The sequence below is a fragment of the Chroicocephalus ridibundus genome, chromosome 20 (genome assembly GCF_963924245.1).
Source record: "Chroicocephalus ridibundus chromosome 20, bChrRid1.1, whole genome shotgun sequence".
In the NCBI taxonomy this organism is placed as follows: Eukaryota; Metazoa; Chordata; class Aves; order Charadriiformes; family Laridae; genus Chroicocephalus; species Chroicocephalus ridibundus.
Genome location: NC_086303.1, coordinates 7401408 through 7420771, shown reverse-complemented (window position 1 = coordinate 7420771; position 19364 = coordinate 7401408). Strand labels below are relative to the sequence as shown.

The following is a 19364-nucleotide window of genomic DNA, read 5'->3' as shown; positions in this document are numbered from 1 at the left end:
GCCAGACTGAGCCAGCCGAGCCCCGAGCCGGCCAGGCGGGCCGAGCGCCGAGCCCGCCCACGTGACCGCGCGCGCCGCCGTCGTGACGCGGGCGAGGCGGAAGGGGGCGGGCGGCGGAAGCGCTGGGGACGAGAGGCGCGGCGGGCCTTCCCGTGCCGGTACCCGGGAGCCGCTCCAGCAACCGGCGGCCCGCCCGGTGCCCGTTAAGCGAGCGCGGGCGAGGCCGCGACGGCCGGAGCGCTCCGGGGGCTGAAGGGGGGGTCTGGGAAAGGCGGCCGGGCCGCCCGCTCGGCGGTCAGACAGCGCTGAGGGATGCGGCATCGCCCGCTCGGGAGCCCCACGTCCAGGGTGCTTTAATTCAGCTTCCTCCAGAGGCAGAGCGGTGCTGCGGGGACGTTCTTTGGGCTTCTGCGTGCTTTAAAACGGTTACAAATACGCTTACCAAAATCTCAGAAACTTTCACGGCTTCATATTTATTCCTACACGAACAGCAGCACAATGAGCATGAACTTGCACCTTTTAACGAGCATAAAGACCCAAGGCTAGTAGTTTGCATCCGTATGATCAGTGGGAAAAAAGAACGTACAATCAAAAATAATCAAAATCCCTTGATCTCGCAATCTGCTGTTTGCTACAGTTAGACCATTACAGGCAGAGACACGAATAAGGTGGAAGATGGAGACTGCGCCAGCCCAGCAAAAGCCACCGCATGTCGTCACCTCGGGCTTTTGGAGGCTGTTGGAAACCCAGTGCTGTAACTGGAGCGTTTGTTAACGGGCACCGCGATGCTGAAGCCGTGATGCTACAGGAAAGGACGTGCTGCCGGGGACCCCCCGCACCCCTCTGCTGCGAGGGCTGGGCTCTCCCTGCAGAGCCACCCCATCCTCCAGGCCATCGCGACTTCACCGTGCTCCACCTCAGGTGGGTGGAAGAGTCACGCAGATCCAGAGCACGTACTGACAGGGCCACCACCTCAGTGCGCGCTATTACACAAGTACCTTTCTAAACCATCCTTGGGGCCACCGTCAGATCCCCAGGGAGGGAGGAACATCAGGATGTACCGAGGAGGTTTTCTGCTTTGCAGAAACTCAAGCGCAACTTTTTTTCCATGAGAGAGTGCTGGGCAACTAACTGCAGCCATGATTTGGGGCACTAAATAAGCATCCAATGGACAGTGAGACAAGCTGCCAGCAGAGAAGTTTGAGTGGGACAGTATTGCTCTTTTGTGTAAAATCCTACAAGTAACTTTGTGTGTGTGCTTGATTCAAGGAATAACATTTTTGACTTTCTTCCTTGCAGCAGAACACTGTTCAGCAGCTCACCCCTCTGTGCAGTCTGCTAAAGGAAGGTCTCAGTCCTGCATGGAGGACTTCGGGGCTGCATTTCTCTTGGCCTTATTTTCTTCAGACATACAGTGAACTCCAAAGCAAGAAAGTATGCAACACACTTCAGCAAGGGCTTGGCTCACAGCCCCTTGAAACCCGAGGGAGCCTGACATGGTCTGCGCCCTGGGCTCACTGTGGAGCTTGTCCCCTGTGGGAAGGGGGGAACTCGCCTCCCCGAGCTCTCCTCCTCCTCCTCCCCGACGCGATTCTGCAGCTCCTGCCTGTTGGAGTGAAGAGCGTGGCTTCCCAGATGGCCCAAGTCCTATGCTCCAGTATTTACTGGTTGCAATGCCTGGAAAGCAAGCAGAGGAGCAGCCCCAGGTGGCGCCCCACCCTGCCCATCTGTCATGAGTGGAGCACGCACAGAAAATGAAAATATTCTCATCTTCCCAGGCACCTGCTTACAAAGTCCCGGACTTCCTGAGCCAGGGCCAAGAGGGTTGTTGTCAAATAAGGCCTGTCCCAAACGATTTACTGCACGCTCACGGCTGCTTGTGCTGAGGCTGGCATGTGGCCAAGTACAAAGTGACAGCAAGGAAAATTTAGGCACTGTAGCGACCTTAGCAAAAGAGCCCAAATTTAGCAGAAGGAATCGCAAATGCACACAGAACACCCATAGCCAGGCAACAGCTCATGTGAAGGCGGCCCCTCACACGATTATCAGGGTGGCTCTACCTTTTCTGCACATTCACCTACATTTTCAGAGGGTTCCATAAAAGAATACAAAGCAAGAGATTTTAGGCTTGAGGTTAATTTGGAATAAGCCCAAAGCTACAACACACCATACAGGAAGTTATGTAAACTCATTTAATTAGTTTTCTTGGTGATGAAGATTTCCCCATTACACAATTCCTTTTATCCAGAAAATAACAGTAAGAACCTGCACTGCAGAAACGGACAGCAGCTCTGCAGAGAAGAGAGACGCTGCCCTAAGTGCTTTAGCCTTGCAGTGCGGGAAGCAGAGTTGGAAACGCGACAGAGCAGAGTGCTGTAGGGTGTTCCTTACGAAGTTACGTTATACGCTTCTTTTCCATGGAGCGCACAAGTAAGGCTCTTGGCAGCAACCTAAACCTAAAGAGCACTTTTCCTCCTCTCCATGGCATAGAGAGGGTACCCCTTCACGGTTTTCTACTCTGTTTTAGAGAAGGTGGAGCCAAGTAACTGTTTCACAGTATGGCAACTGGACTTTCACGGGCAGCTGTGCGGAAGGAGCTCAGCAGGCAGCCCTGCTCCCAGAACAAGCCTGCCCTGCCCTGATGACATGCTAGCATTTGATCGCAGCTTGTTAAAACAGTGATAAAAACTTGCCAAAAGGAACTCTGCTCCTTCCTAGCTCCTCTGTAGGCTCTGTAAGGCCTTGGGTGAGTTGTTTCGTCCCACTGGGGCTTGGTTCCCAACTGTGGAACAGAGATAAGCAGCTCGGGCATGCTCTGCATGTATAGATTTGGGAGGCTTTGGTCTGAGCACCGTGTTTTATTTTTTTTTTCCTGACAGGATAACTGTGAGTTTCCAAGCATGTGGCCCTTAGATACCCCGCAGCCAAGCTAATAGGAGGCTACAGCTTCTCACTGTCGCTGTTGTGAGGAGAAGGCACCTGTGGTAGCGGTGTTGGCAGAGCCCTGTGCCACTGAGCTGGAAGCAGCACGTTCAGACCCTGGTGTACATGACGCTCCAGCTCTCGGCTGCACAAACGCTCCCCTGTGAGACAGGCTGGTGGCAGGAAAAGAGGGAAACTTTGGAGGCAAGCATGAGGGAGAACAAGGCCTGTAAGAGGCCAGCTATTTACTGCTGCCAGGAGACTCCAGGGGAAAATGAAGGATTTTCAGAAACCTTAAGAGCTCAGCAAGACCACACTGCCAGTTTTCCCCACAAGCCCCTGTTTTCTTTTCCAGGATTTTACGATAACACACAAAAGTAACACCTAAGAAAGGAAGGAAACCTGTGGCCCTCTAAAATGCCTCATGCACCTGCTGTGATGAGGCAAAGATCTTCAACATGCTGGCTGTTGGCCAAGTCTCTCCTGCTTCTATTGCCTTTGAAAACCATGGAGAGATTGTAGGTTTCCTTAGCTCTATATCATTTGGATAATTTATTTCTGAAGTGGCAGGAATTACCTTTTAAGCTCTAGTAACAGAAGCCAGCATTTCTTCTGCAGTTTTAACTAAGCATTCAGAAATGAGGTGCAGATCCCCAGCTTCTGAATTCTCTGCAATTTTCACTTTTTGGGTGATCTAAAGATCAGTTGCCTCTGCAAAGGATTACCATTTACAACTCCATTTTGCCCAGAGGTTCACCAGGAAGTTCTGTACTTCATTTACTTGAATAAATGATTGAGAAGAATGGTTGATAAGAATAAAAGAGGAAAGGCTGGATGCCACAAAACATCAGCAGTGAAACGCATCAGGTCTCCGTGGTCATTTGCAACATACTTAAATGGAGCAGTGACTCAGAAGGCAAACATTCCTCCTGAGCAATGGAGAGGCTGCCCGGGAGAGCAGGACATGGAATCTGGGAGTTCAGGCAGTGCTTCACTCACTTGCCTGTAAAATGGGTCACTTAAACTTCAACAGTACTTAAATAACAGCCTGCATCTCCAAGGCAGCCAGCAGCAGGCAAAACACAACAAGCATAGCACAATTATTTCCCTGGTGTTCTCGGATGTTACAGAAGAGGCAGGTGTCTCCGCTCACACTGACATGATGAAGCTCTGCAGCTGAGTTTTGATACGCAAATAATCTGTACATAAACCTCCAAGAAACAGGACCATTCAGACCACAGAAAGAAGCTTGACCTGCCCTTACTACCCCTTTACAAGTGTGTTTCACAGAACACTGCTCCCTCCCTCCCGACGTCCCCGTAGCAGTTGGCAGGCAGAATCCATAGGCAGCCCGTGAGAGGGACCGCTTACATTACAGTGACAATGCTGCAGTGCCTGGGAAGGCACAGGGTTGGGAGTTGGGGCTCCTGTTTGCCAAACAGCTTTCCAAACATACCCACTCTGGCTGTCATCATGATTACTGTTCAGGGCAGCCTTGTTTTTAACAGGTATGGCTGCTGCATCTACAGGCATCTTTGCTTTCCACGAGCCCTAGCTTTACTCAAAGAGCAAACACTTCCTATTCTGACCTGGTTCAGGGAATTCAATCCATCTAGCTGGTCTTGGAGAGACCTGGCAGGACACTACATTCAGAAGAGACTCTGATCCTGGTCAACATCACATAAAACATTTTGTGTCGCAAATAAATAGCATTCCTTCCAAACAATGCTGCTAAGACTAAGCACTTCACACCACTAAGCAGACGTTTCACTATCTTCCATCCCATTTGCCATTGCGTGATAAGAACGGGCAGTGGATGGGAAGGCAGTGGGCCCAGCAGAACACTGGCAGTTACCAGAAATGCTTTGCAGTCAAGCAGATTTCAGACGTGCAGACTTGAGTGCAGAGGCTGCAGAGGCTCTAGTAACCCATTCTGGAAAGTCCAGAACTCAACAACCCAGACAATTCCTATTTCTTCCAGCCGCTAACCTGAAAAAGCATTGACAATTAACATTAAGATGGTGCTTTCAGGAGAGCCGAACTGCGTCCAGCTGCAGTTGGCTGGATACAAAAGCAGCGCTGTCTGGAGTTATTATTAGATTAATAGATAGAAAATAGATTAATAGACAGAAAACAGATTAATAGACTTAGAGGCTCTTCATTTTCTAGCTTTCTTTAAGAGTAATTTTTAAAATATAACTTAATATATAATATCTGTAATGCATCTTGAGTGAACTGCTCATTGTCAATGAAGAATTACAGCCATATATAAAGAAGAATCTTTGAGGCTCTCAGATTCCCCCTTCTTGCTTCTTTCATCACATACACCCCCATTAATCACTTCAGCTGCAGGCAGCTCACACCCTCTGCTGCTCAGCTCGAATCAACCTGGCATTATCTTCTGTCACAAGAGACAGGCAAGTCACTGCAAAAAGCAGATACAAGGCACACACGCAGTGGGACTGTACTGCCCGAGTGTGGAGACCCAGCAGATGTAGAGATATAAAAATAAATAAATTAAAATAAAAATCTAATGCCTACAAATTGGTTATAGTTTCCTCCTTGTCCTCTAATAAGAGGTAACAAACGTAGACCCCATAGCTGAGCTCCTCTCTCCTGATGGGAAACTAAAGCACAGAGAATGGGGTGCAGTCATAAGACCTCTAGCATCACTGCTGTCAACTGCATTGGCGCTGGCAAGTGCCGATTTTTCAGGATGCTTCTCCTCTCCTAAAGAAATCTTCTACCAGCTTGTCAAATTTCTGTGAGGAATTCCGCTTTAGGACATTTAAGGGAGTGAGTAAATACTGCTCTGCGAACCCAGTCAGAAAGCGCTCATCAGAGAGAGGTGCCCAGCTAACAGCGCTGGCTGCTCTTGCCTCTCCTGGCTGTTCTCCACTCAGCTCTGCCTTCCCTTTCTCCTTGCCCGTGTGATAACAAGCGCAACCTTCTTTTGAGCAGAAGGCTGACTCGCAGTCGTTCTGCTGAGGAACCTTAACATCCATGAAGTCTTCAGAGTTCTCAGTATGTTCCTCTGGGGACTCATAAACAACTCCTTGGGGCACAGAACAGCGGGTAACTCTTTTCAAGAGACACATGGGTTCCTGCCCCTTCCTTTTGCTTTGCTGCTGTCCAGACTCTTTCACTGGCTTTGGCATTCTGAGGTCAGGAAGTGCCTGGGGGGCAGAATTTAGATATTTCTGAAAGTAAGCCTGGCACATGCTGCCCCTCACGATTGGAATGACCGAGCAAGGCTTCAACCACTTCACAAACTCGCACAGCTCCGAAAAGGATGAGTGATCTGAGTACGGGATCAGATGGATGTTGGGGTGAGTGACCTTCACAGGCCTGCCCGTAGGGATGATGGCAATCGTAGGGTGCAGCATGTTCCAGCTGACAAGGGTATCCGAGCGGATCTCGGCAACATCCACAGCACGGATCCAGCCAGCCCCCTCCTCGGTGGTGAAGACATCAGGCAGCTCCAGCAGCCGCATCTGCTCCAGGCGCCAGGGGCTCACCACCACCCAGGTGCGGAACTCCAGGGCCAGGTCCACCAGCAGCGTCTCCTTCCCCAGGCTGTACACACCTATGGAGAGAGCCGTGGGTGGCATGGCGGGCTGAGCCCCGGCCTAGGGCAGGGAGCGCAGGGCAGGTGCACCGCGGCATGGGGTGGCACTCACCGATGACGACGTGGTGCTGCGGGTGGGCGCGGATGAGGTGGGCGGCCTGGCGTGTGGCGTGCTGCCGTGAGGGCAGCGGCCGGTGTGGGTGGCAGTGGGTGTTGTCCAGGTAGAGGCGGTCGATGTGGCGGCCCCGCAGCGCCGGCTCGCCCTGCATGGCGCTGGCGTAGCGGAAGTCCCCTGCAAGGAGAGGGCGTCAGGGCGGGGCAGGGAAGGGGCAGCACCACGGGGGCCCGGCCGTACCTGTGTAGAGGATGGTGCCGAAGGCGCCCTCAAAGAGGAACATGACGGAGCCGGGGCAGTGGTTGGAGTCGAGCAGCGTCACCGTCACCTCCTCGCCCACCACATGGCTCTGCCCCACCTCCAGCGGCCGGATCCAGCGCGTCGGCACCTGCAGGGCCGGGTGGTGAGGCCGGGCCGGGCGGTGAGGCCGGGCCGGGCCGGGCCGGGCAGCGGGGGCCGGGTACACGTACCTGGAGGCGGCGGTGCAGGAGGCGGGCAGTGAGCGGCGAGCAGTAGAGCGGGCGGCTCCAGGTGCTGGAGAGCCCGGCCGTGTGGTCCGAGTGCAGGTGCGACAGGAAGAAGAGCCGGGCGCCGCCCGCCCGCCGCACGCTCCAGAAGTCCACGGCGATGGGGGTCCCGGGCAGCACCGTCCCGTTCATGGCGGCCACCCCGCGCCGCCCGCCGCTTCCCGCCCGAATTGGCGGGCGGAGCCGCGCGCGCTCCGGCGGGGCGGGGCGGGGCTGCGCGCGCAGCGCGGGGCGGGGCTAAGGCGCACCCCAGGGGCGGGGCGGCGGCGGCGGCGGCGCTCGGTGGAGCGGGCCCAGGACCGGGCGGACCGGGGCCATGCCGTACCTGGGCGGCGAGGACGCGGTGCGGGAGCTGCGCCGGGCCCTGGCCAACCCGCACGTGCAGGCGGATCGGTTGCGTTACCGCGCCGCCGTCCTGCGCGTCATCCGGTACGGCGGGGGGCTGGGGGGGAGGGGGGGCGGTGCGGGGCCGCGGTCGCTGAGCGGTGTTCCCGGCGCAGGCACATGGCGCAGGGCGCGGACGTGTCGGGGCTGTTCCCGGAGATGGTGAAGGCCAGCGCGGCGGCCGACGTGGTGCAGAAGAAGCTGGTGTCGCTGTACCTGCGGGCGCAGGCCCCGCGGCAGCCGCAGCTGGCGCTGCTGGCCGTCAACACGCTCCGCAAGGACTGCGGCCACCCCAGCCCCGCCGTGCGGGGGCTCGCCCTCCGCAGCATGTGCGGCCTCAGGTGGGACTGGGCGGCGGGGGGAACGGGGCAGCGGGAGGGGGGGGCCCGGGGCAGGCGGGAGAGGGTGCCGGGGCGGCGCGGGGGGGGGGTTCGGGGCAGGCGGGGGTGCCGGGGCGGTGGGGGGTGCCGGTGCCGTCCCTCTGACTCCCCCCCGCCGCAGGATGCCCGGCATCCAGGAGTACCTGCAGCAGCCCCTCCTCAGCGGCCTGCGGGACAAGGCCTCCTACGTGAGGAGAGCGGCCGTGCTGGGCTGCGCCAAGATGGTGAAGCTGCAGGGGGACTCCGAAGTCGGTGAGTGGGCTGAGGGACCGTCTGCCCGGGTCGGTGGCCCCTAGGAGCTGGGGGGAGGTGGCGGGGGGGGGACACACGGTGGCCCACAGGAGCCAGGGGCATCCAGCCGCTGGAAGCACGTTCAGGTGTGCGTTTTGTCCTGGTTCTGCCTCTGGGCTGCAAGACAGAAAGAGGGAGGAGGAGGAGGAGGGGGCTATCGCTGCGCATGGAGTCGTTTCTGCAGCGCCGGGCACTGCCGGGTTCCGTGCCAGCGTGCCCCTCTCCTACCCGCTCTTACCCGGCTGTTTCCACAGCCCGTGCTCGGCCGGGGCTGTCCCTGTCCCCACACCTGCAGACCTCAGGGAAAGGTTGTGCTGGGGCAGGTGTTACTGTAGAGCTGAAAGTTTTGTTCACTGCTTCTCCCAGTTCGAGCCGTATCTTTTTTTTTCTCGTGATAAATGCTTACAGGCGGTGATTAAATTGCGCTGGGTCAACAGAATTTGATATATAGAGACCTCTGCTTCTTTGCAGATGGTGCATTGGTGAACGAGCTGTACAGTTTGCTTCGTGATCAGGATCCCATTGTAGTTGTGAATTGTCTGAGGGCCTTAGAAGAGATCTTGAAGAAAGAGGGAGGAGTTGTCATCAACAAACCCATTGCTCACCATCTCCTCAACAGGTTTGTTTTCTTTGCTGTTAAGATGCCGCTGGAAGCTTCATTCTTGTTCTTGCATTTTGCATGCAACTAAAGCAGGTATTTCTGGGCTCCTGTCAAAATTTGAAGGCAAGAGTTAGGCACCAAAAGATGGAGGGGCCCATCCCAAGAGAAATCAAATTAATTCTATGCTAAGTTCTTAAGAGAAATCTGAGGAGCCCTGCTTTTCCAGGGAGTCTTTGTTTCATCTGGTGGTTTGTTTGGAATTGTAAGTTAATGTGGTTGGGTTTGGGGTTTTTTTTGGTGACAGTATATATGATATATTTGTGGGACAGGTATGTTCTACTCTGTATCTCCCAGTCTATTGAAAGATATATATATTTTATCCATTGCTTGAAGAACTTTTCTGCAGATAATTCTATGTGATATGGCAAAAGAGCGGTATTGCTCTGCCCCAGGTTCTTGTTAATGTTGCTGTTTCGCTCATAGCACCAGCAAAAGTGCATGTGGCTGGTACTGGGTTAAGCCTATGTGCATAAACTGGTCAATTCTCTTGAGATATAATTGTGGTATCTACTTCTGAAGCATAGCATTTGGTTTGGAAAAGAGGGCATAAGAAACTCAGAGGCCAAGGCCTTTCCTCTGCACAGCACAGACCTTTGTGCGCTTCTTGACTCCTGCAAACCGTGTTTTTTCTCTTGTCAGGATGGCAGATCTGGATCAGTGGGGGCAAAGTGAGGTGCTTACCTTCCTTCTGCGTTACACACCTCGCAGCGAGGAGGAGCTCTTCGACATACTCAATTTATTGGATGGCTATCTCAAAAGCAGCAGCCCCAGTGTCGTGATGGCAGCCACCAAGCTTTTCCTAGTGCTGGCCAGGGAGTACCCACATGTGCAGGCAGATGTTTTGGTGAGAGTGAAGGGGCCACTGCTGTCGGCCTGCACCTCCGAGAGCAGGGAGCTCTGCTTCACTGCGCTGTGCCATGTGCGTCAGATCCTCGGTAGCCTTCCCGGCCATTTTAGCAGCCACTACAAAAAGTTCTTCTGTTCGTATTCAGAGCCCCACTACATCAAATGCCAGAAGATGGAGGTGTTGTGTGAGCTGGTGAATGATGAAAACGTACAGCAAGTGCTGGAGGAGCTGAAGGGCTATTGCACTGATGTCTCGGTAGAGCTTGCCCAGGGGGCGATCTTCGCCATAGGTAAGAGCCACGTCTTGCTTCGGGAGCAGCTGCAGCTCTAGACCCTTCAGCTGGGCCTTTCTCTGCTCAAGTGTATCTGGGCAAGTGGCAGATAACTGGCGTGCGCTGAAGCAGTACATCCTCTGTAGACTGGCCTGCCCGGTGTTCTGTGTGAGTCTGTTTCTAAACCACGGTTGTGCCAATTCTTTCGTAAGTCCTGGCATTCAGCTGTTTCAGGTGCGCATAATCTCATTCAAATGTCTGTGCTCTGGTGAGATGCTCTAAAGAAATTGTGGCATTTCATCTTATTAATGAGCCCTGTCATGTTGAATGGAACTGTGTAGTGGGTGGAGGAGCTCCTGTAATACCTGCCTGTTCTTTGAGTTGTGGTGGGGGCGGAGTTAAGGTGATTTGAGGCACTTTAGTTTTGTTTCTGTAAGCTTTAAAATAGGTGTTTCTGGAGTATTCATAAGGAGAAAACTAGGCTAAAATGCCTTTCTTATATATTGCGTGTGCCATGGTTTAACCCCAGCCAGCGGTAGGGCCACGCAGCCGCTCTCTCAGTTCTTGCCATTTTTCCCTGAGAAGGGCAGGGACAAAAGGAGGGGAAGGGAAAGATGAAAAAACCTCATGGGTTGAGACAAAGACAGTTTCATAGAACAATATCAGAAAGGGAAACAGCGATAATAACAATAATGACACAAGTCACTCTCACCACCCAGTAAATTGATGAATCGGCACCATCCTGAGTAGTGGTCGTGAATTCCTGCCCCCCTGGCCAACCCTCATTTATATACTGAGCGTGACATCGGTGGCATGGAAAATTCCATCGGCCGTTCCATCGTTGTGTCTATGCTCCTTCTCAGCTTCTGTGGGAATCTGAAAAAAGTAATCGAATGCTATAAATATCACCCAGCAATAACTAAAACAATATGCATTATTGACATTCCTTTCAAACCAAATCTGAAACATAGCAGCCACTAGAAAGAAAATTCTATCCCAGATGAAACCAGGACAACGTGTAAGAAAAGCTCAGACTTCTTCTGAGGTGTGCCTTCCGAAAGAGGAACATAGCCCTTGTGTGGAGAACAGGCTCATTCAGCTACACTTTCAGAAACCATAGTCAAAAAGGAAAAGACAAAGACTTTCTTTAAAGTGAGTTGTGATGAATAGTTGGGCTCGTGGTTCTTATTTCACTCTGATAAAAGGTTGACTTCCATGTCCTTTGGTGTCTCTGCAGGCAATATTGCTAGGACATACACAGAACAGTGCGTGGGGATTCTGACAGAGCTCCTGGGGCTGCAGCAGGAGCATATCACTTCAGGTAATCGTCTGCAGGTTGTTTGCCTGGCTTATACTCGCAGGAAGAGGGAGCCTTGCTGGGGCTTGTGATCCCAAACTCGAGGCTTTAAATTTAATTGGCATTTTAATTTTTAATTTAATTGGCATCTGCAGATGGAAGTCTTCCTGGTGGAGTGGGGGCATGTAGTGTGACTGCACATTGTAGTTTTTCCTTCCTTACGAACTACTCTGTAGAGAAGGGGGAGGCGGTCATAGCTGCATTCAGGGGCCGATGTGGAGGCTCCTTCCTGGCTGCTGGCTGCTGACTTGGGGAGTGAGGGGCTCGGCAGAGACTTTTTAATGACTGTTCATGAGGGCCAAGTTGATTAACAGATCTGATTTTTAGTTCTTTCTAACTGGGACTCTTAGTCTGTGTCTTTTAAATCTTTGTGATTTCTGTTCCTCATATAATAGTCTGATTCATTTGTACCCAGGCTTCTCTTTTTCTTCTGCTGACCTCAGATCTAAGTTCATGTCATTGCTGTTTCTGCCCTCTCTTTTAAATGGTCTGCTTTCAGCTTTGAAAATCACATGCTTGCACTCAGCTGTTGAATTAAGTCTTAGGAGCTGCTGGTGTTTTTGTAAGTGGGCAGCGAAGCCTTTAAAGTTTTGACCTAAAGTTCTTGAGACTCATTTTGAAGTGGCGTTAGTTTTAATTTGTCATTCTAACCTTGTGTGTCTGAAGCATTATGAGTCAGTGTCTTTTGAAAGGCTGGGGAATGTCCAGAAGAGAGATTACTTTCCAGCAGCCAGAGAAGCAACCTGAAGTTTCAGTGCTTTATTTTAGACTTGGTGCAGCTTTGCTCTGACAAACACAGTGTCATGGGAGTTTGAAGAACGGTGTCTCAAATCACAGTCACGAGCAAGGCACTGACCTCCCTCGCTAAGATTTGCAAAGTCTCTTGAGTGGGGTTTTTTAGAAATTTTTTTTCCCCCCAGTGGTTTTATAACTCTTGGGGAAGAACGCTGAGCATTTTGTTTCATTACAGCGGTAGTACAGGCTTTTCGGGACCTGGTGTGGCTGTGTCCGCAGTGCACGGATGCGGTGTGTCGGGCACTGCCTAACTGTGAGGACGCCATCCAGGACAGTGAGGTAAGGTGGCTTTGTGCTGTGGGCTGGCAGCTCTTGAGGATGGGTGGACAATGACTGTTTGGCTTTCCTTTGGGTTGCGATTGCCAGGACAAAGATCACAAATCTTCAAAAGACTTGTTCTCTCATATCTGTTTATGGCACGTCACCATTCTTTGTGGTAAACAGTGCCTATTTGCCATTTTTTTTCTGCGGTTCCTTCAGGGCAAGCAAGCGCTGATCTGGCTCCTGGGTGCACATGGTGAGAAAGTACCGAATGCCCCCTATGTTTTAGAGGAGTTTGTGGAGAACATGAAGTCAGAGATGTTCCCAGCAGTGAAGATGGAGCTTCTGACAGCATTGGTGCGACTCTTCCTGTCTCGTCCTGCCGAGTGTCAGGACATGCTGGGGAGGCTGCTCTATTACTGCATAGGTGGGTTCCCTTCGTTCTGTTTCACTGAAGCTGTAGTAGAGGCTTTTTGGGACCTGGTTTGGCTGTGTCCCCAGCGCATGGATGCCGTGTGTCCGCATCCTAGCTGTGAGGGCACCGTCCAGGGTGGCAAGGCAAGGTGGCTTTATGCCTTGGGCAGCTATTTGGCCCCTAACTGTCTGGGTGGGGGGTGTAACAGGCTTACGCTGTATCGCTGGGAATCTGGTTTTAGTAATTAAGGCTTAGTACTTTGGGGAAATCTGGATGATAGAATTCTCCATAAACTGTGTCTCTCTAATTCCCAGAGGAGGAGATGGATATGGCAGTACGAGACCGTGGATTGTTCTACTATCGCCTTTTGCAGTCCGGTGTGGAAGAAGTGAAACGGGTCCTGTGTAGCCCCAAGTCTGACCCCTCTCTGGGGCTCCTGGAAGACCAAACTGAGCGACCCGTGAATACCTGGGCTTCAGAGTTTAATACTCTTGCACCAGTTTATGGCAGAGAACACTGGGCACTCGTTACTGCTCACCAGCCAGCAGAACCCCCTTACGCTTGTTCTGCTTGTACTGACTCCAGGAACAGAGACACAGGTAACCGGCCTCACCTTCGTCTGGGATCTGTCTTGTCAGTACGTGTTCTCACGTGGGTTTCTTCGGAAGAACATCACAGTGGTTTGAGAATGCTGTCGTAGAGTTCTATCTTGTGCATTCCCTCTTCCTCTGACGACACCTTATATGCTGCATCTCACATGTTTGTGGTTTCATTTCAGAGTCGCTGATTTCTGAAGGGAATAAAGAAGTCCTCAATGTTCATCCTGAGACAGGCAGCCTGACCTTAATTCCTGATGTTTACCTGACTGCAGAACAGTTTGAGAAGACCTGGCTGAGCTTGGACACGAGCTGCCACCTCTCTCTGCCCTGGTGTGGGACTGTTCACCCAGATACCATACAGACGGCCCTTCACGTTGTCCATATCCAGACCATTGCTATGAGCAAAGCTGGTGTCCAGCCGTGGAAAGCTTATCTCAGTGCTCAAGATGACACAGGATGCCTCTTCCTAACAGAGCTCTTGCTGGAGGCGGCAGATTCGGAGATGCAGGTTTTGGTGAAGCAGAGCGAGGCGAAGCCGGAGGCACTGCAAACCTTCATTTTGGCGTTAAGGACGGTCATGGGGACAGTTGCCGGACTGGGGTCCTGATTGCTCCCTGCTCCCAGTGGGATACTTGCTCAGGGCACAGGAAACGTTTCCTTCTCTGGCTTCACTTGCTGTACTTGATGCTGGTTTTGTACTTTTAAACTGCGGGAGTGTTAGCAGCCCTTTCCTGGAGCTGGGCCGAGCAGGCAGAGTGGCACGGGGGCAGCTGCAGCTGGTGGATGGGGCAGGGTGAGGGGTCTGTCCTCCCTCTGGGCTGGGGAAGGACAAGGTAACGTGTTCCTGAGCCCGCCGCTTCTGGCGTGACTCGTGGAAGTGGTGGCATCTATGGCGATTGTCACAACCTGTATGGAATACTAAATTTTTGCTGATATGATTTTTACCATTTGTTACTTTATAACTAGAGTGGGTATTTATGGTTTGTTTTCTGTGTCATACTTATTTCTGTGCAGTACTGTCATCCTGTCCTCACAGTACGGTACGCGGGATGGTGCAGTGCTACGTGACTAAACCTTTGCGACTTTTAAAGCTATACTCTGGCCAGCCTTGGGACTTGTTTTTTGAAGGACGTGTCAACAGCACTCCATCTGCACTATTAAAAGTTACGGAGAGATGGACTTTGTACAGCGTCACGAAAAGTGTCCTTGTCACAGCCATGTTTTACAGAGTGGCAAAACCCTGAGGAAGGCTCCTTGGCGAAGGCTGAGGTACACGGCTACTGTAACAGGGCTTCGTGGTGCGCCGCAAGGACTGGCTTTGTTAACCCTATTCTATAAGACTACTTGTCATTTTTAATTTCTCTTAATAACTGTATTGTACCTTTAAAATGCAATATACCTTCCACACGCTTCACTGAAACACTGCTGCTACTGTTAAACAACGGGTTTTGCATTTTATTTCAAAATTTCCTAATAAAAATGTGAATCATTCTTTCTTTGTTCAACTCTGAAGTCTGCGGGATGGAGTCATCCGATCACTACTGGGTCCGGAGACAGCTGTGGTCCAGCTCCTGCCTCTGTGTCAGACGGGGCTTTTCTCTCTCAACTTCCTTGAAGCAAAGCTTTAAGGAACAATTGTGCAACAATTTATTTCAGTCAAATTACTGTAAGAGGTGAGCTACCTACGGGTGAATTCAAAGGCAGATAAGAAGTCAGCTGTAGCAGGGCTGCTATTCACAGTTTCCAGACTCTTTATGCATATGTTGTTTTCTTGTCCTTTCGGAGAGCTGCGTTGGCATTATGCAGTTTTCAGAAAAAGAATAGTTGTTGGCAAACCATCACTTTCTCTGCTGTGTCTAGACCGAGTCTAGTCTGTCTGGGATGGGACTTGGAGATTCCAGCCTTTTATCCAGGCACCTTCCTTGATATGAATGAACAGGTCAGCAGTCTTTGATAACTTGTAAATATTTTAGATCTTATCAGAAAGGGCTTATTTCAATACTAAACCACACCCATAGCTTGAATTACAACAGTTGAGAGCAAATATTTGCACATCCTGCTGCCCCGGGGAGGAGTCAGGGGTCGTGCTCTTCCCAGAAGGAAGAACTTGTGCAGCTCTGGGTAAAGGAAAGCAAAATCCGGAGGCAAAGCTCACCTGCAAGGAGTGTGGTGTGAGCGGAATCGCCTGTGTCCACGCCGGGGAGACAGGCTGCAATGGCCACCTTTGAGAAGCAGACGGAGTGCGTTGTGAATGCCTTGTTCTCGGACCTCCTAGGTGACGATGAGAGTGACTGCCGGAGCCTGGAGACAGACTCGGAAGGTAAGGCCTCTCGGGGGAGGAAAAATGGCTGGTTTGGTGCAGACGACTGAGGAGCGCTTTGACTGAGTGCTTAAAGGAAGGAGGCTGTAGTTGCGGTTGTTGAGTTTCCTAACACGCAGGCTTGCGATGACTTCCAAGTTACCTCTTCTGGGGGAAAAGCTAGAGCAAGGTGTTGTCGTCTGAGTGTCGGGCAGCCATCGCCGCAGCCTGCCTTGGCATCAGGGGCTGTGAGGGGCGGCTGCCCCGTCCCCCGCTCCCCGAACCGGGGCTGCGGCTGCTGGCAGGGAAGGGGCTGCCGAGCCTCGCACGGCTCTGCCCGTCCTCAGTAACTTGCTCTGAACCAAGCAGGTGGGACAAGTTTTAATTGTCATTAACAAAAAGAAAGCTCATATTGCTTATTGGATAAAACCAGTTGCTTTAACATGTAAGACAGAATGTAGTCTTTGCTTCACAAACTCCCAATATCATTTGGGCTACTTTGGTTTGCTGGGCAATGCTGCAAGAAACCCAGAATTTCACCTGTGTTTGTGTTGATTTTCCCATTATTTTCTTGGCAACAAACCAGTTAAAATGTCCCAAGAGACGCTGGGATCTTGCTGACACCAGATAGCAAGCAAAGTTAATTTCTCAAAAGCTTCATGGAAGTTTGTCGTTTTGCCAAAAGGAAAAGTCTCCTTTCATGTATTGCTCATTTCCCTCTCCTGGATCGGACGATTGTGCCTCTGCCCCCGCTGTCCCGAGGGCTGGGGAACTGCCCAGGGCCCCGGGAGACACGGGCTTCTGCCCTGGGCTGCGGACACTGAGTGCCGGCGCCCGAAGGAGGGGAGCTGAGCTGGAATTCGGGGCTGGATGAGGGAGGGAGGGTGCGTGGATCAGGAAGCGATGCCTCCAGATCGTGTTCCCCATTGCTTTATGTCGAAATATCCTGCTTTCAGTTCCTTATGACTTTGTCAAACGTGGAAATGGTTTTGCTGAAACCTTCACTGTTGGGTAGCTCCTTCTGGCTGAACCTTCCTTTGGTAACGTTCAGAAACAATAAATAATATTCTGTTGTTAATTCTTCCCCTCAGGATGCTTTAAGGGAAAAATGCTCTAACTGAGGCCCCCTCGCCCCTTTATGTACCGTAGCTGAGAAGTTCCAATGGTTTTCTGTACTTGACATCTGTAAAACATGCCTTTTGTTCCCTTGTGGAAACCTTACCAAATTTGGGTTACTACGAGACTTTGAAACATTGCAATTTGCATGTGCTCAGAAGAGACCTTAAGTATATATAAATTCCCCAAAGACTGCACAGGATGATCTGCAGCCTCAAAACACGGGGGGATGGAGGCCGGACTTTGCTGTCCGGTTGGTGCTGCTGTGTCACTGCTGTCGGAAGAGAGAGATGAGAGGTTTTCCAAGTCCTCTGACCCCCCTTCTGGCAGCCTGGGGGGAAGGAGCTGCCAAAACCCAGAGGGGTATAAGAGCGGCCTTAGGGGGATGCCCTTGGGGAAGCGGGAGCGGGGATGAACCGAGACTTGAGCATGAAGCAGCTGAGGTGGGAGGAAGGAGTCCTGCACAAACCCCTGGTGCAGAGCCCCTTGGTCCCTGTGAGGCAATGAATACCTGAGCGGCCGTATGCCATTTCTTAGGGACTTTGGTTTTACACTTCCTAATGCATCTTGTCAGATGGATTGACCTCCCGAGCGCTGGAGGCAGTCACCACGGCAGCGCCTGCCAAGGGCAGTGTGTTGGAGGCAGCCGAAGCGGCTGCGCTGTGGCACCGTGTTCTCTGCCCCTTGCCCTCTCTCTGCAGGGCGGCCTCCAGCCGGGTATGACGCTGGCTCGGTTGGCAGACTCCTGGCCTGTATAGGAGACGACTTGAAGACGTTCGACGCAGTGGTGATCGCCAGTCGCCTGCGGCAAATGGGGGACCGGTGCAACATGGATTTTGAACACATTTCCTCAGAGGATCTTGCTGAAGTGCTCAAGGGAGAGGTAAAGCACACCCCGTCCTGCCCTGCCTTGTCTGCAGGCACCCTCGTCTCGCCCGGTGTCGGAGAACAGGAAGGGCCGGGGAGCAGCGCGGCTCGCTCTGCAGGAGCCAGGGGCCTGGGGGGACGGGGCACGGCCCCCGCAGCCTCCCTTCGCCACTGCAACACGGGACAGACGCCGGACAAGGCACTGTGGGAGCTGCCTTTCCTCCTTCTCTCTTCCAGAAGAGACGCTTTTTATCACTGGAGAAGCCCGGGACTGCCCGGGCCAAGCTGCCATGGCAAGAGCCAGTCTAGAGCGGGTGGGGGCAGCAAGTGCGGAGGGGAGAAGAGGAGGAGGAGGAAGACCGCGGTGAGGGACAGAGCGGGTGCCGCAGCTGCCCCAGCCCAGAGCTCTTGTCCTCCGGGCCGGTTGCAGCTCCAGCTGGGCCGTGGCGGCCCTCCCGGTCCCTCATCCGCAGCCGGCAGGAGCCGCAGCAAGGAGAGCCCTGCCCAGGGCCCGGCGCTGCCTGGCTGCCTCCAGAAGCTGCGGGGTCACCTGCTCGAGTCGTGGGAATTTAGCTGGATGGTGGATTTTGAGCCAAGACTGACTTATCGCATTGTCATTTAAAAAGAAGCTCAAACTGCTCTCTCGATGCTTGCAGATGGAGAAGTTTGGGGCTGCCGTGGACTCTCTCAGCAGGAGCTGGAGTGACCGGAACCCCGAGCTGGCCTACGAGAGAGCTTTTCTCTGTGTTTCTGCAAAATTGCTAATGTATCTTCTTAAGAAAGTCCCAGCTATGGTGCATCCCAGCTACCTCATAAGAGCGATTAATGGAAATTCTCAAGTGAGAAACTACATTGAGGCCCACGGCGGATGGGTAAGGATGCGAAGGTGTCGGTGATGTTTGCCTGGACGCTTATGGTCCTTCCTCTGTGTCTCTCGCCTCTCCCTCCTGCCTCGCACGGCTGCCACCGATACCCAGCCTGTCCCCAGCACATGGGCACCAACTAACTGCGTATAGCCATGGCAGCGCGGCTTTGCCGAACGCCTCGGCCAAGTCTTACTGGAGTCGGCATCGCACTCCCATCTGCGTCTCTGTCTTGGGGTTTAATTCCTTCTCTCAGTATCTTGGGAGCTCAGCTCGCTCCCTTAGATGAGAATCAAAATAATAATGACGGATGGGCCATACAAAAAGCACTGTCCTTCTCGCGCAGCTTCACAGACCCACTCGTCCCGGGAGAGGGTCACATCATCCCTGCATCCCGCGTCCTTCTCTTCCTGCTGGTTCCTTTAAACCTGCCTCGAATTCTTTTTCTGAAACAAATGCTCACGGGGTTTTTTGTTTGTTTTCAGGAGAACTTGGACAGTTGAGAGAAAGGGCTCTACAACCTTCCAGAAGGTGAAGCTGGGCTTTTCGTTGTTTTACCTGGGAGAAATGCTGTTGGGTTTCTTCAGGAGAATGCAACCAAAACTCTACGCATAAAGAATATGTACAAGATATTCTTTATCACTAAAAGAAAAAAATTAATAAATGTTTGTTTTTATTAATTTATTTTTCTTCTTGTGTTTCTATTAAATTTAGCCATAGAAGTGGGCTTCACTCTTATTCAAGGCTTCTGGGTTCCTGCTTAGTGTTCTGGACTCATCACGGGAATATCTGTTTTAAAACAAATTTCCATTAGTTATTTTAAAGA

The 19364-nt window shown here is 52.3% G+C and overlaps 3 protein-coding genes and 1 long non-coding RNA gene across 5 annotated transcripts in view; 2 read left to right on the top strand and 2 right to left on the bottom strand.

The window, feature by feature from the left end:
• Positions 1-130: 130 nt before the first annotated feature.
• DCLRE1B (DNA cross-link repair 1B) lies at positions 131-7345 on the bottom strand. Its single transcript, XM_063356682.1, has 4 exons — positions 7076-7345; positions 6846-6993; positions 6603-6782; positions 131-6508 (listed from the first exon to the last, which is right to left on the bottom strand). The coding sequence occupies exons 1-4, from the start codon at positions 7262-7264 to the stop codon at positions 5634-5636; spliced, it is 1392 nt and encodes a 463-aa protein (XP_063212752.1). The 5' UTR covers positions 7265-7345; the 3' UTR covers positions 131-5633.
• AP4B1 (adaptor related protein complex 4 subunit beta 1) lies at positions 7346-14884 on the top strand. The gene is made up of 10 exons (XM_063356680.1): positions 7346-7561; positions 7633-7857; positions 8018-8148; positions 8659-8806; positions 9488-9984; positions 11204-11287; positions 12294-12397; positions 12599-12806; positions 13109-13393; positions 13573-14884. Exons 1-10 carry the CDS (start codon positions 7449-7451, stop codon positions 13998-14000), a joined length of 2223 nt encoding a protein of 740 aa, XP_063212750.1. The 5' UTR covers positions 7346-7448; the 3' UTR covers positions 14001-14884.
• Positions 10501-19364, bottom strand: part of LOC134525642 (uncharacterized) — a 28321-nt gene continuing 19457 nt past the window's right edge. Inside the window, exon 3 of one of the 2 annotated variants that reach the window (XR_010073824.1) lies at positions 10501-10842. This is a non-coding gene — a long non-coding RNA (uncharacterized LOC134525642). Of the gene's footprint in view, positions 10843-19231; positions 19328-19364 lie in introns of those variants that run through there. The other variant, XR_010073823.1, reaches the window with a different exon arrangement.
• On the top strand, positions 15486-19170 carry BCL2L15 (BCL2 like 15). The gene is made up of 4 exons (XM_063356683.1): positions 15486-15713; positions 17510-17691; positions 18332-18547; positions 19024-19170. Exons 1-4 carry the CDS (start codon positions 15608-15610, stop codon positions 19039-19041), a joined length of 522 nt encoding a protein of 173 aa, XP_063212753.1. The 5' UTR covers positions 15486-15607; the 3' UTR covers positions 19042-19170.

Excerpts from the sequence above, each read along its gene's own strand:
- DCLRE1B (XM_063356682.1), bottom strand. The coding sequence starts at position 7,264 with ATGAACGGGACGGTGCTGCCCGGGACCCCCATCGCCGTGGACTTCTGG. Across the intron at positions 6,994-7,075 it reads TCCTGCACCGCCGCCTCCAG|GTGCCGACGCGCTGGATCCG; the intron begins GTACGTGTACCC and ends CCGGCCCTGCAG. Across the intron at positions 6,783-6,845 it reads CGGCACCATCCTCTACACAG|GGGACTTCCGCTACGCCAGC; the intron begins GTACGGCCGGGC and ends CTCTCCTTGCAG.
- AP4B1 (XM_063356680.1), top strand. The coding sequence starts at position 7,449 with ATGCCGTACCTGGGCGGCGAGGACGCGGTGCGGGAGCTGCGCCGGGCC. Across the intron at positions 9,985-11,203 it reads GGGGGCGATCTTCGCCATAG|GCAATATTGCTAGGACATAC; the intron begins GTAAGAGCCACG and ends GTGTCTCTGCAG. Across the intron at positions 12,398-12,598 it reads ACGCCATCCAGGACAGTGAG|GGCAAGCAAGCGCTGATCTG; the intron begins GTAAGGTGGCTT and ends CGGTTCCTTCAG.
- BCL2L15 (XM_063356683.1), top strand. The coding sequence starts at position 15,608 with ATGGCCACCTTTGAGAAGCAGACGGAGTGCGTTGTGAATGCCTTGTTC. Across the intron at positions 15,714-17,509 it reads CCTGGAGACAGACTCGGAAG|GGCGGCCTCCAGCCGGGTAT; the intron begins GTAAGGCCTCTC and ends CTCTCTCTGCAG. Across the intron at positions 17,692-18,331 it reads CTGAAGTGCTCAAGGGAGAG|ATGGAGAAGTTTGGGGCTGC; the intron begins GTAAAGCACACC and ends CGATGCTTGCAG.